Source organism: Helianthus annuus, chromosome 8, assembly GCF_002127325.2.
Source record: "Helianthus annuus cultivar XRQ/B chromosome 8, HanXRQr2.0-SUNRISE, whole genome shotgun sequence".
NCBI lineage: Eukaryota > Viridiplantae > Streptophyta > Magnoliopsida > Asterales > Asteraceae > Helianthus > Helianthus annuus.
This window is the reverse complement of record NC_035440.2, coordinates 44,534,877-44,547,833: the sequence shown is the minus strand read 5'-3', so window position 1 is coordinate 44,547,833 and position 12,957 is coordinate 44,534,877. Positions and strand designations below refer to the sequence as shown.

At 35.8% G+C, this 12,957-nt stretch overlaps 1 protein-coding gene across 1 annotated transcript; it reads right to left on the bottom strand.

The window, feature by feature from the left end:
* Nucleotides 1-3,490: 3,490 nt before the first annotated feature.
* On the bottom strand, nt 3,491-4,750 carry LOC118479262 (YDG domain-containing protein At5g47150-like). Its single transcript, XM_035975979.1, has one exon. The coding sequence runs from the start codon at nt 4,748-4,750 to the stop codon at nt 3,491-3,493; it is 1,260 nt and encodes a 419-aa protein (XP_035831872.1).
* Nucleotides 4,751-12,957: the final 8,207 nt, after the last annotated feature.

The following is a 12,957-nucleotide window of genomic DNA, read 5'->3' as shown; positions in this document are numbered from 1 at the left end:
TGAATAGTCCTTTTGATTGTTATTCGTAGTGGCGGAGCTTGACTAAAAGTTTCGAGTGGGCGTAAAGTGATGGGACCCAAATTTTTTTTCCTATCGTTATGTTTCGGGTCAGGTCGGCTATCGATTCGGGTCAAGACAAATAATAATAGTTCAAAATAAAAATAAAAATTTTCATTCATTCAAATGACCCGTTCTTGGTAAAAAAAAATTGTGATTAAGTTTATTGTGTGGCGGGTAACCTAGGGTTAAACAAATAAGAGTTAAAATATATTTACAAAACTACCTATCACTTATATAGAAAGTGGTAACAAACTTTACTTTAATTTATATATTGTATAAATATTTAGGAAAAATAATTGGGGGGAGAGGCGATCCTATATAATTTTTAAAATTTCCGGACGAAAAACCGGAACCTATACATTTCTAACCGAAATATTGGGGTGGGCGGGTGCACCTCCGGACACCAACAAACCTTCGCCCCTGGTTGTTCGGTCAAGCTAGATTATCACATTGGGCCATATGAAGGCATGGTAGATTACCAAGGTTTAGGTGCTAAAGTGTTGTATGTTGGTTATAGTTGAGAATTGACGTAACTCAAAATGATTCAAAGACACAACAATTAGTGATTCAGTATCGGTTTATGTTGATCAGTTCTGTTTAGACATAAAGGAAAACATGAAAACATACCTGATTGCAGCAGTACAGGCCAACAGAGAATCCAGATGGAGACACAGCAATAAGGTTTGACATGATTGTCATCTTGGTCTGGTTCCTCCTTAGGGTGCAATCTAATGATGGTGATGATAAGAAACCGACAAGGGAGGGAGGCGAGATTGATGTTATGTGCTATTAGGGTTTGTGAAATTGTCTAACCCTTTAACCTCCACATTATTCTCCTTATATATGCACCCATGAGGAAACCCTAATTAGTTAATAAGGGTAATTAGGCCCATCAACAATTACCAACTAATTATTTAATAGGATTGTTATATATTTTGATCCATATAATATAAATGATTATAATGGCTACTAGATTAAATATAAAATATGTTATTAATAGTTTAATGGATGTTTTGGAAATATATATTATAAAACATTAATGGTTTTGAAGTTTCTTTTAAGGGAAGGTTTTGGAATTAACATGTTTGCGGACTTGGTCAAGGCTGCCAAACTTTTGTAAATGGGCGGTTTACTTGTGATGGCTATGTTTTGATCATTTGCTTGAGTAGTGATAAGATGGTATTAACAACATTTACATTTTGGTCTTCATCTTTATCTTTATCTTCATCTTTAAAATTTGGAGATTTTCACTATTTTGCATCTTCATCTCAATATGAATCTCTATTTTTTAAATTTAGAGTTTTATAAATAGTAATTCTCTAAACAAATAGATTAACTATTCACCGTCTCTTTAAATGTTTGTATCTAATAAAGAGAAAAAAAATAGGAAAAGGAAAATTGGTATTTAATAAACCAACCTTTAACCAGTTGGTAAATAATAATCCAACCTACAGAATTGGTATATAATAATCCTACCTATCAAGATGTTGGTACTCAATGAACTTTCGTTAATTTTTTTTAACTGAAGTTAGTTTTTAAGTTTTATTTATTACACAAACAGTCCCTGTAGTTGTAATTTACTAGTTTTAACTATTTTATGAAACAAAAAAAACACTCGAAAATCCTCCTTTTCCTCGATTTGAGGTTTATAAAATAGTTAAAACTAGTAAATTATAACTACAGGGACTGTTTGTGTAATAAATAAAACTTAAAAACTAACTTCAGTTAAAAAAAATTAACGGAAGTTTATTGAGTAACAACATGTTGATAGGTAGGATTATTATATACCAATTCTATAGGTTGGATTATTATTTACCAACTGGTTAAAGGTTGGTTTATTAAATACCAATTTTCCTAAAAATATCATCTCTTTAGATGTTTGTATCTAATAAAGAGAAAAATAATCTTAAAGTAAGTGTTCGAGTGAAATAGGGATTGATAATGAGACGTGGTAGGTTTTTATAACGAATTTGAAATTTTGTTAAGTTATATAGATAGAATTGGAGATTCTACTACGAATGCTAAACAATTTTATAGATTTTGTGGAAAGTTATAAATGTTGTTTGATAAAGTAAATGTGTTTAAAGTCTTAGCAAAAGTTAACTAGTTTTAATACGTGTTTTAAGATGAGTCATAGTTAGTTGTGACCAAGATCTGACCAAAATGTAGTTAGATTGAAATGAATCATTAAAAAGGAAATAGATCAACTTCACTCCTGTATATGAAAGTTTACCTTGAGAAAAAAAAAAAAAAAAAATCACCCCTATACATTTTTACAGTGTGTCACAATTTCAAAAGTGGTGAAACCTATATAAATATAAATATAAATTGATGAAACAATAGAACCATATTTTATTCATTTAATGGCTGACATCAATTCCAAATTCATTCTTAGCAATAAGGCTTTGCGGTGTCGCTTAGCGTCACCCGCCACATCGGCTATTTATGGCGCCCTTGTCCACCATCGACCACCCTCATGTTGTTAAAAGGGGGGCGCCAACCCTTGTTCGCCACCATGATAACGAGCAAAAAGGGGTGTGCAGGTGGGGCCCACCTCTTTTCAACCAATAATTTTTTTTTTTAAATTTTGTTTATAGGGGGCTTTATACCACACCATACAAGTTAAAGGGAGGGGCTTTAAAGCCCCCCCATATGACGTGACGCCTAGGTGGATCTGACGTGGCGTGATAAAGCTCCTAGAGGCTTTATACCACACCCTCCAGCCTAATAGATTACTTAAAGATTCGTTTGGTTCGAGCAATTCAAGAGAATTGGAATGGAAAACATATATTTAACAATCGATTTTGGTTGGCAAAGATGAAATTTGATTAGAAAACATTCACTCATTTATGGGAATTCAAGTTTGTATAAGCTATGCAATTAAAAACATTCCGTTGGAATGTACCAAAAAAAACCCCTGAACTTCTTTTACACAAATGCATATGCACAACTGTAGAGGAAATCAATTGTGAAAGGGTTGATAGAAAAGGGTAATTTTGTAGAAAAGTTATTTAATTTCTTTAAAAAAAACGTCCCCAAGATAATTACAATATTACATATAAATTAATATGTTTCAGTTTATTTGCCCTTCGTCTCTTCCTCACATTTCGGGTGGTCAAAAGTAAGACTCTTCACATCACTAGTTCCATAATCGAAAAGTATACTTTTGTGATACGGTGAGACTAAATGTACTTCCCTGTATGCTTAATGCACCCTCTATGAGTAAAAGTAGAGAAATGATGTAATCAATTTTAGTATAAGAACTCCCGACAAAAAAAAGGAACGTGAACATGAAAAAGTGAAAAGTGAATACAAGCAAAAATAAAGAGATTCCATGTTAGGAAACGAAGCTACCCCTAATAAGATTCTGATGCAATGACTACAGATATATAGACATATCTAACTGCACTTAGTTCATCAATCAACATAACTAAAAAGGTGCACAAATGGTGCAAGTGACCCACCTACTCATCATATTGTGAAGTGAAGGTTGCCCTGGTACTCTTTCAAGATGAAATTTGAACACAACCTTTCCTTCTTCACTTTTTCCTTGTGTACATTTCTCCACAACATACAAACCATCATACACAAACACATCCTTTCCAAACCCTCCCACTTTCCTCATCACCCGAACCGGTGTTTTCGCATCCATACTATTCTTCATAGCCATATTACCTCTTACTAGTTTCTGATCTTCGGCTGGCACATTACTCCCGTACAAACCACTCCCACCATGACCAGAATAAATGAGCGTATCACTAGACCCACTTTCATTTGAATAACGACGAGCATCCACAACGCTTATAGCCACATTCTGTCCTTCAATGTTGGCATAATCAATGCCTGAATGCGGTTGACTATGAAGACCAACCATCATAAGCTGTGACCTGAACTTAAACTTATCTCCAATTTGAACACCGCATACAGATCCCGCTATCTTTTCAGGATCCATCCATTTCAGCTTCCGTTTAACTATTTTCGCAACTTCCATTGGCACGCACGATGGAGGAATCTTTTTGCTGTCTCGCTTCATTTTGTTCTCTTGGTAAACCGATTCATAAACCTGATCAAAAAGGGCCATCGCTTCTTTCATCTTTTTGCGTCTAGTCTTTTCCTTATCCGATACAACAGTTGTCGTGTCTTCGGATTTTTGCACTTCACAAGTAGGGTCCCAAAATATAACTTTAGCCGTCGATCTTGCGCCCAAATATGATTTACTTCTCACCAATTCTATTGGTTCAAAACTTTTAACTTTACTATTCTCAACAGGGCGAGCGCTCACCAACGCTTTCTCGCTATTTGGTGTCATGTTCCTACTACTCGAGTCAACATTATTGAAATTCTTCGTTCGAATCGGGGCCTTTGTGCACGTGGGGTCCCAGAATTTAACCTTACCAGCAGGCCTTGAGACAACATAACTCTTGTTTCTCTCAAGTTCTTTTGGTTTAGTTTCATTTCCATGGGACGTTATGTTTCCAAGATCCGAGTGAGCCTTTGCTAACGTCTTCAACGGCTTTCTTTCGGCTTCATTTATTCCACAACCGGGAGGGAAATCACGAACCGCTTGCACCATTGTTCCACAACCGGGAGGGAAATCACGAACCGCTTGCACCATTGTTCTATGGTTACAACTGTTTGAACCGTCTAACCGTCGCTTTCTATGAATAACATTCTCAGATGTCATCTTCATTGTTCAATCTGTATGTGTAATTAATTATAGACAGCAATTAGTACTGCAGAATTAACCAAGAGAACGGTTATGAATTATAATCATCAAAATATAACGGCTAATCATCAACTATTATTTATTATGACTCTTGGACATGATTTAAGTAGTAAATTCCTCATAATTACTCATAAAAGTGACAATTTTTTTTAGTAAATAGTATTTGTTTTAATATGCCAAAACAACCAATTACAAACAAGTGGGAGGTAAACAGGTAACAAGTGCGGCAACTAACTTTTGAATAGGAACACCGATCCTACTAAGAATGAAACGACTCGTAAGTGTCTAGAAATTACTATACGCGACCCGTTGGACCTCATTTAGGAATTCCAACTGCCTCCGAGGCTATGGAACCAAAGTAGAGCTGCAATTGAGCCGGGCCAGGCTGGGCTTGAGCTCGAACTTAAACGAGCCAGCTCGGCTCGGACCAATTATTTTTTCTAGGTGAAAAGTCGAGCTCAAGCTTGGCTTGTAAAACTTTGAGCCGACTCATTATTTTTTTTACAAATATTGATAACATAAAATAAAAATATATAACACACATTTCTAACTTCTTAAAGGAAATTAGTTTTCTAAATATTAATTACATTTTAATTCTCTTATCTTAATTACATTTTAGTCCCGTATCTTTATTCAAATTATACTTATAAATCAATTAGGTAACCTTTGGTATGAATGAATGAGAGGCGGAATGAAATAGATCATTACAGGGGAATGAAAAAAAGAGTGTTTAGTTGGTCAATCGAATGAAATCACCCATTCCATAAGACATTCCATTCCCTCAAATCATTCCATCCACCCCCTATGTTTTTTTTTTTTTTTTTTTTTTTTATTCCATCCCTTTTTTTTCATTCCATCCCTTTTTTTCATTCCATCACCTCTTGCACGATTCATCAACAACACCACAACTCACCATCACCACTATCGTCACCACCACCCGCAACCCGTCACCGCCTCCGCCATTACCCCGACAGCTACCGTCGCTGCCACCACGCACCCGCCACCATTGCTACCCACCGCCGCCACCATCCACCACAGCCGCCAACGCCACTCCCCACCGCCTCCACCAACCACCATAGCCGCCAACGCCACTCACTGCCGCCACCCACCACCACAACCAACCACCACCGCTGTCGTCACCTACTGCTACCGCTACTTCCACCGCCACTTGCCGCCACCACCCATCGCCGCCTCCGTCGCCACCCGCCACCCGCCACCTATAACCACCCACAATCACTACCATCGACCACAACCACTCACGGCTGATTTTATTCTTTCGTTTTTCTTGCCTGCCAAACAATACACAATAATAATTCATTTCATTCCCACATGGTAACCAAACAAGACATGGAATGGTAATTATCCATTCCGTTACCTCGTCCATTCCATTCCCTCATACCAAACAGACCTTTATACTAATAACACTTTATCCCTTTATAAAAAATTAACTATTCCACGATTTTTAAACGATCATAACTTTTTCGGACGTTAAATTAACTATTCCATGATTTTTAAACGATTATAACTTTTTCGGACGTTGATATTTTTTTAAGTTACACCATAAAAACGAACATCCCATTCTCTTTAATTTGAGTATAGTATTGCGATGGTTTTTAATTAAAAAAATGATATGTTACGTGATTAATATTGTCTAGGAGTGATCAATGACTGAATCGTTAACCGAAAACAAATGAAAGCGAATCGAAATCAACCAAAAACTGAAATAACTGAAAGGATTAACCGAAAACCGAATTTCAGTTTTTTTGTACCCTCGTTAACCAAAATTAACTGAACTGTTCATATTTTTTATATATTTCTTACATTTACCTCCGGTTCATGCATGTATTTATACCTCAATTTCATGTATTTATATATCGGTTTCATGTATTCCTAACACAGAAGTTTTAGCCCAAGTTTGGTCTTGGTAATATATCGAAATTAAACAAACCGAATAAAAAATTGTCTGTCTACAATATAAAGCAAACTCGTTAATTGAAATCGATTGGTTAATAAACATACTAATTTTGGTTGAAGATACACCCTTTACAATGACTGAGTTTCTCACCACATCACGTGGACACCCCTTTAGTGTGTTAAAATATACCTCACTTTTAGTCATTTCATGAAAAAGTACTCAAATCCCTCGGGTGGTATTGCAATTCACATTACCCATTTTCACCTCACTTTTCACAAACAGTTACGTTAAATAATAGTCATCAAATTATAAACCAATACGTTAAAGGCGGTGTTACCGCACAAATCAATCAAGCCGAAAGCTGAAACCAAGGGTGCCCAAGCGCCCTAACTTTTAGATAACTATTATTAACTACTTAGAGGGTGTTTGGGATTGCTTATTTAACCTTAAATGTGTTTTTATCAAAAGTGTTTATTGACTTATTACTTTTCCAAAAGGAGTTTCTAAAAAATTGTTTGAATAACTTGTATGGTGGAAAATAATAAAATGACAATGGTAAATTTCCATGTTTAGTTGCTATTTTAAGGGTTGAGTTCTTATATAAAAGAAATAAAAATAAAAAGTTTAAGAAGCCACAATAAAGTGACAAGTGTCTAAGAAGCAATCAAATGAGAAGGGTAATGTTGTCACGGGAAAAAAAAAGAATATGCACATGCATGTCACATGTTGTCCCCAGACATTTTTTAAACGTCCGTAACTTTTTTATATGTCATTTTTTTAAATTATACCATAAAATCAAGCGGCATTTTATCTTTAATATGAGTACCATATTGTTACACTTAAAAAAAATCCGAAAACCTAGTTGTGTATTACACAATGGACATAATGTAAAAAACTGAGTATCAAACTAAATACAAAATGGAAAGTAAACAAAAAACACAAATCACACTAAAGCACAATGGAAAATAGACTAAAAACACAATTGATGACAACATATAAAAGACACAACTGATGATAACAGATAAAAAACACAATGTACAACAGACTAAAACAAAATGGACTAGAACTAAAAACACAATGAACAACACACTAAAACATAATGGATAACAAAATAAAAACGTAATGGACAATAGATTAAAACACAATATATATCAGACTAAACATAATAACCAAAACCAATAACACAATGTACAGAAAACCCAAATATAACACCATCTTCATTGTGCCATACATTGTGTTATAGGTTCTCATAAAAATGCAAGGGACAGAACCCAAATTAACATTGTGTTACAAGTTTTGATAGTAACAAAATGTATAGAAACCATAGTAAAAACGTAATGACCAAAACCTAGTTGAAAGACATAATGATCATAACTTTTAACACAATGCAAAGAATATCCAGTTAAAATGAATTTTGTTTGTTTTATTTTTATATCGCAATATCAAACTCATATTAAAGATAGAAACCTTTAACACAATGCAAAGAATATCCAGTAAAAATGTTTTTTTTTTGTTTTATTTTTATATCGCAATATCAAACTCATATTAAAGATAAAAACGCTCCTTATTATGGCAATTTTTTTTTTAAAAAATAACGTTGTATGAAAAAGTTATGGACATTTTAAATTGATGGGTGAATTAGCATGTAGAAAGTCAATAAATAAATGTAGGATTCCCTCTTCTACTATTTTCTTTTTCCTAAAACTAATCTCAACCCTTCAAATATAAGATCAATGGACTAGAATCCTTCTTACACGTCGTATGAAAAAGTTATGGACATTTTAAATTGATGAGTGAATTAGCATGTAAAAAGTCAATAAATAAATGTAGGATTCCCTCTTCTACTATTTTCTTTTTCTTAAAATTAATCTCAACCCCCCAAATCTAAGATCAATAGACTAGAATCCTTCTTATTTATTCTATCCTTTGTATTTGATCCTAATCCGCTATTTTAAAGGGTGATGTTAGATTTGTAATTTTAAGTTCACAAAGTCAAAAGTTATTTAAATAGCAAGATTTTGTGTCTTTTAAAAAACAACTTTTCTCCTTCTCAGTAAGCCAAAACAAAATTTTGTCAATGTCAAAAAAACCAAAAAGTTATTTTTAAACTCAATCCCAAACACCTTAATAATATTTTATTTAAGCCATGTAAATACACAGGTTTCTAACACAATTATTATATAATATTTAAGTATAAAATTTTATACTTTTTAATATAAAAAGCCAAATGTTATTAGAGTCTATTTTGTATGAGGTTGTGGAATGAACAAGGTAATATAATGGATCATTATCATACCATGTCTTGTTTAGTTACCTTATGGAATGAAACGAATTAGTATTTTGTGTTGTGTGGTAGGAAAAGCTAGTGAGTGGCGGTGGTGGTGTGAAGGTGGGTGGTGATAGGTGGCAGCGGTAGCGGAAGTGGGAGGTGGTGGCAGTGGGCGGTGGTGGGTTACGCTGTGTACGTCGGTGGTGGGTGGCGATGGCGGGTGGTGGCGGTGGGCAATGGTGAGCGTTGGTGGTGGCGGTGGAGGGAGTAGGCGGTGGGCGGAGGCGTTGGGGGAAAGTGGCGGCATCGAAGGTAGGTGGTGGCGGTGGTTGTTGGTGGTGGCGACGACAAATAAGGGTGACGGTGGTGGTGGGTGGTAGTGGCGGCGACGATGGGTGGCAGTGGTCAGTGGTGGTGGCAGTGGTGGCGGTGGTCGGTGGCAGTGACAACGATGGGTGGCGATAGCGTCGTCAGTGGTGGTTGGCGGTGGTCGAGGTAGCGGTGGCGGTGGTAGCGGGTGGTGACGACGACAGGTGGTGATGGGCGGTGTCAGTGACGACGATAGGTGGTGGTGGTGGGTGGTGGCAGGTGGCGGTGACGGTGAGTGGCAATGGCGGTGGTAGCGAGTGGCGGCAGCAATGATGGGTGGCGTGGCAACACCGATGAATGGAATAAAAAAACAAGGGGTGAATAGAAAGAATTTATGGAATATGTTATGTAATAGATGATTCCATTACATTGAACAACTAAACAATTTTTTTTATTTCTCGCAATAGCCCATTATATTTTGGTTCTTATTCATCCGTATCAAACACTAACCAGTTGTTTTAAGAAACTTATTTTCAAGATCAACCTAATGTTTTATAATTATTACCATCTTTTATATTTTTTTATCCCAAAAAATTGCATAGTAAAGCAGAGAAACTTCGTTTCAGATCATCCTTTTTATTTGTTTATTGTAAATTTTTAGATTTTCTATTTTTGGGTTGGATATAAGTGTGTATCAATTGAACAAATTGAAGAGTCACTTTAAATAATAGACCTAAGATAGTTGTTTCCTATTCTTTCACCTTTATTAAGCACTTTCCTTATAAAAGATTTTCATGGTTTCTGAAGACTTTTTGTTAATTTTGATTATGAACGTATCATATACTTATGCAATGAAAACTATTTTGTGAATATCTTTTTGACTCTGATCATCAAAAAAGAAGTCTGGTTCACGGATTAATATTTTTTTTATTTATTAATTTGTTTCGCTCTAGTCTAGTGCAGTCTTATTCATACTTTGCCCATGGTGAAACGTGTGTATAAACTGATCTAAACCAAATTTTGGATTGCTCATCAGGAATCCAGATGCAAATACAAATATAAACTCAATCATAAGATGTTAAACAAAACATACCTTTTCTCAGAAGTCGACTAACCAAGTTGGAACACCTTGAGATCAATGAACGGGTCACTAGATATGTTAGCATGAAATAACCCTGAAACCTGAACACCTTCGATTTTTACTCGCGCAACCACTCGAAGCAAAACCGGCTTCGACTGATGGTGGCGACGGACCGCACCACAGGGGCAACGATCCGTGTGTGAGTTGGTTGTCAGCGGCGTTGATGGGGCTGATGATGCAGGGAGAGGGGAGGGGAGGGGAGGGGGTGGGGGGTATAGGGAGCGAGTGTTTTGAGTTTTTGGTGTGTATTCTCAATAACCATGTCCCTATTTATAGACCATATTTACTTAGGGAAGAAGTTAGGGTTTTGGATTCAAAATTGGTAATTATCTTATAAAATAATAATTTAATTTGAATCCAAATTTATCTTTGGATTCAAAATTGGTAATTATCTTATAAAATAATAATTTAATTTGAATCCAAATTTATCTATACATATATTTTTTTTTTTTAAATTTATCATAAAGATATTAATTTTTTAATAGTTTCAATCTCTTCGGCACAATTTATCTTCACAAATCTTCCGAATTCCATTTTCTTCACCTTCACTAAACATGATGTACGTGTATTTGACGCTTTTGATGACATTTGAATTTTTTAATTACCTTCGCATTTAAAACTACAATTTTATAAATTTATTCAAAGTTGTCACATGAATTATTAATATATGAAGCAATTGCAATTTCCTTCCTATGGGTTGAGGCCTCTAACAGGTTCAGTCAACCTTTAACATCTTTCGTCCTCGACTTTTCATAAGAACTTTTCGCCATATTGTTTAGTATGTACAATCGATGACTGGTTTTGTAAACTGTGTATACTTGCAACTTTAGAATTTAATCTCATCTATGAAACAACCTACGCAACTAGGGTTTCGACGAGCACCGTAATCCCAAGAACTGGCGAAGCTTGAGATTTCCAATCGGGGGTCGAAAACGTATATACCAAAAATTTACATAAAACCAGGGGGTCAAAAACGTATATACCCAAAAATTTCTATACGAAAACTACATAATCTCCACTAACAAGCGAAAAGTTCGGGGGTCGGCCGCCCCCTCCCGCCCCTACAAAGCTACGCCATTGATCCCAAGTATGATCACGACCTTAACCGGTCCTATGGTTTCGTTTATGGGAGATAACCATGTTTGTGTTGTGTAGGGTTCGCCAATCCATCACGAAGAAGAAGGAGGTGTATTATCTAGAAAGAATATTATTTCATGTAAGGTTTTAATGATGAACATGCATGCATGTGAACAAATAAAAAAAAAGAAGGGAAACGAGTCTGGTTGCGGGTGGTTACTTTGGGATGAACAATTCCCATGAAAACTTTCATATTGGAACCGTACAGTGGCTAGTTTTTTTTTTTTTTTTTTTTTTTTTTTTTTTTTTTTTTTTTTTTTTGCATGCATGTGTCTACACCGATTAGGGTTCTCGTCGGTTATCACAAAGATCACCTCCATGGTGGTTGGTTATTATTTTATGTGATCACTACTTTGTGGTGGGACCTAGAATGCAGGTTATGATATCTAATTCTAAATGTCTTATTTTTTTATACTTTGCAATTAATTGGGATGAGACCATGCATGCATGCAAACAAACAATTTGGTTGGGGCTCGGTCAGGGGCGGATATAGATAGAGGATTAGATGGGTGGGTGTAGTTTTTGGAAAAAAAAATTAGTGTATTTTTTAAGGCAAAATTCCAATCGCACTCCTTAAAAATTTGGTTTAACCTTTCGTTTGCACCTTCAGAAAACAATTCCTCAGTTTATCATTGGGCTCGGCTTGGATTCTTGTAGTGTTAAACCATTTTTTAGCAAAACTTCATGTGGTTTAAGTAGCACAACTACACAAGTCAACCATCGTGGTTCACAACTAAAGGGGCATCCATATTCGAGGTGTTAATCGGCAACATGTACGGTTTCATGGGAAATCAGAACAAAACCTAGTTGATGATTTTTTTTCTACTGTGGAGGAATGACCTGGTCCGGTCATTCCCGGTCAGGTAACCATCATTAAATACGGAGTAATAATAATAAAGATACGGAACATATTTCCATGCAAATATAATGTCGGTGCAATCTCCGAAAAGTTAGGAGATGCGGCTAACCGACTCTCCAACTGAAGGGGAAACCCTAATTTGCCAGAACCTATAAATAGAGGACGAAATCATAAGGTACATTCATTCGATCTCTCTCTCTCTGTCCTAAACACTTATTCTCTCATCTACGAGTACTTATTCTCACGTCGGAGGGTGGTTACAAGAATAACCTCATTCCTATAATGAGTCCTAACGGTGCTCTATTTTGCAGAGTAACGTTCAGACCATCTACGATCGGATCATCCAGCATATTAACGTATAATCAAGTAATGTTTATACATTGGCGCCATCCGTGGGACGTGATACTAAGAATCCATTACCATGATGAATGGTTCGAACATTAGTTCTGCAGTAACTAGCGTCGTTCCGGCTCAAGTTTATCCACCAACAAGCAACTTTCAGTTTCCACCATTATATTCAGCGGCTTTAACCACGGCGATG

Bases quoted from the DNA above. Each gene is read 5' to 3' on its own strand.
- LOC118479262 (XM_035975979.1), bottom strand. From the start codon at position 4,750: ATGAAGATGACATCTGAGAATGTTATTCATAGAAAGCGACGGTTAGAC.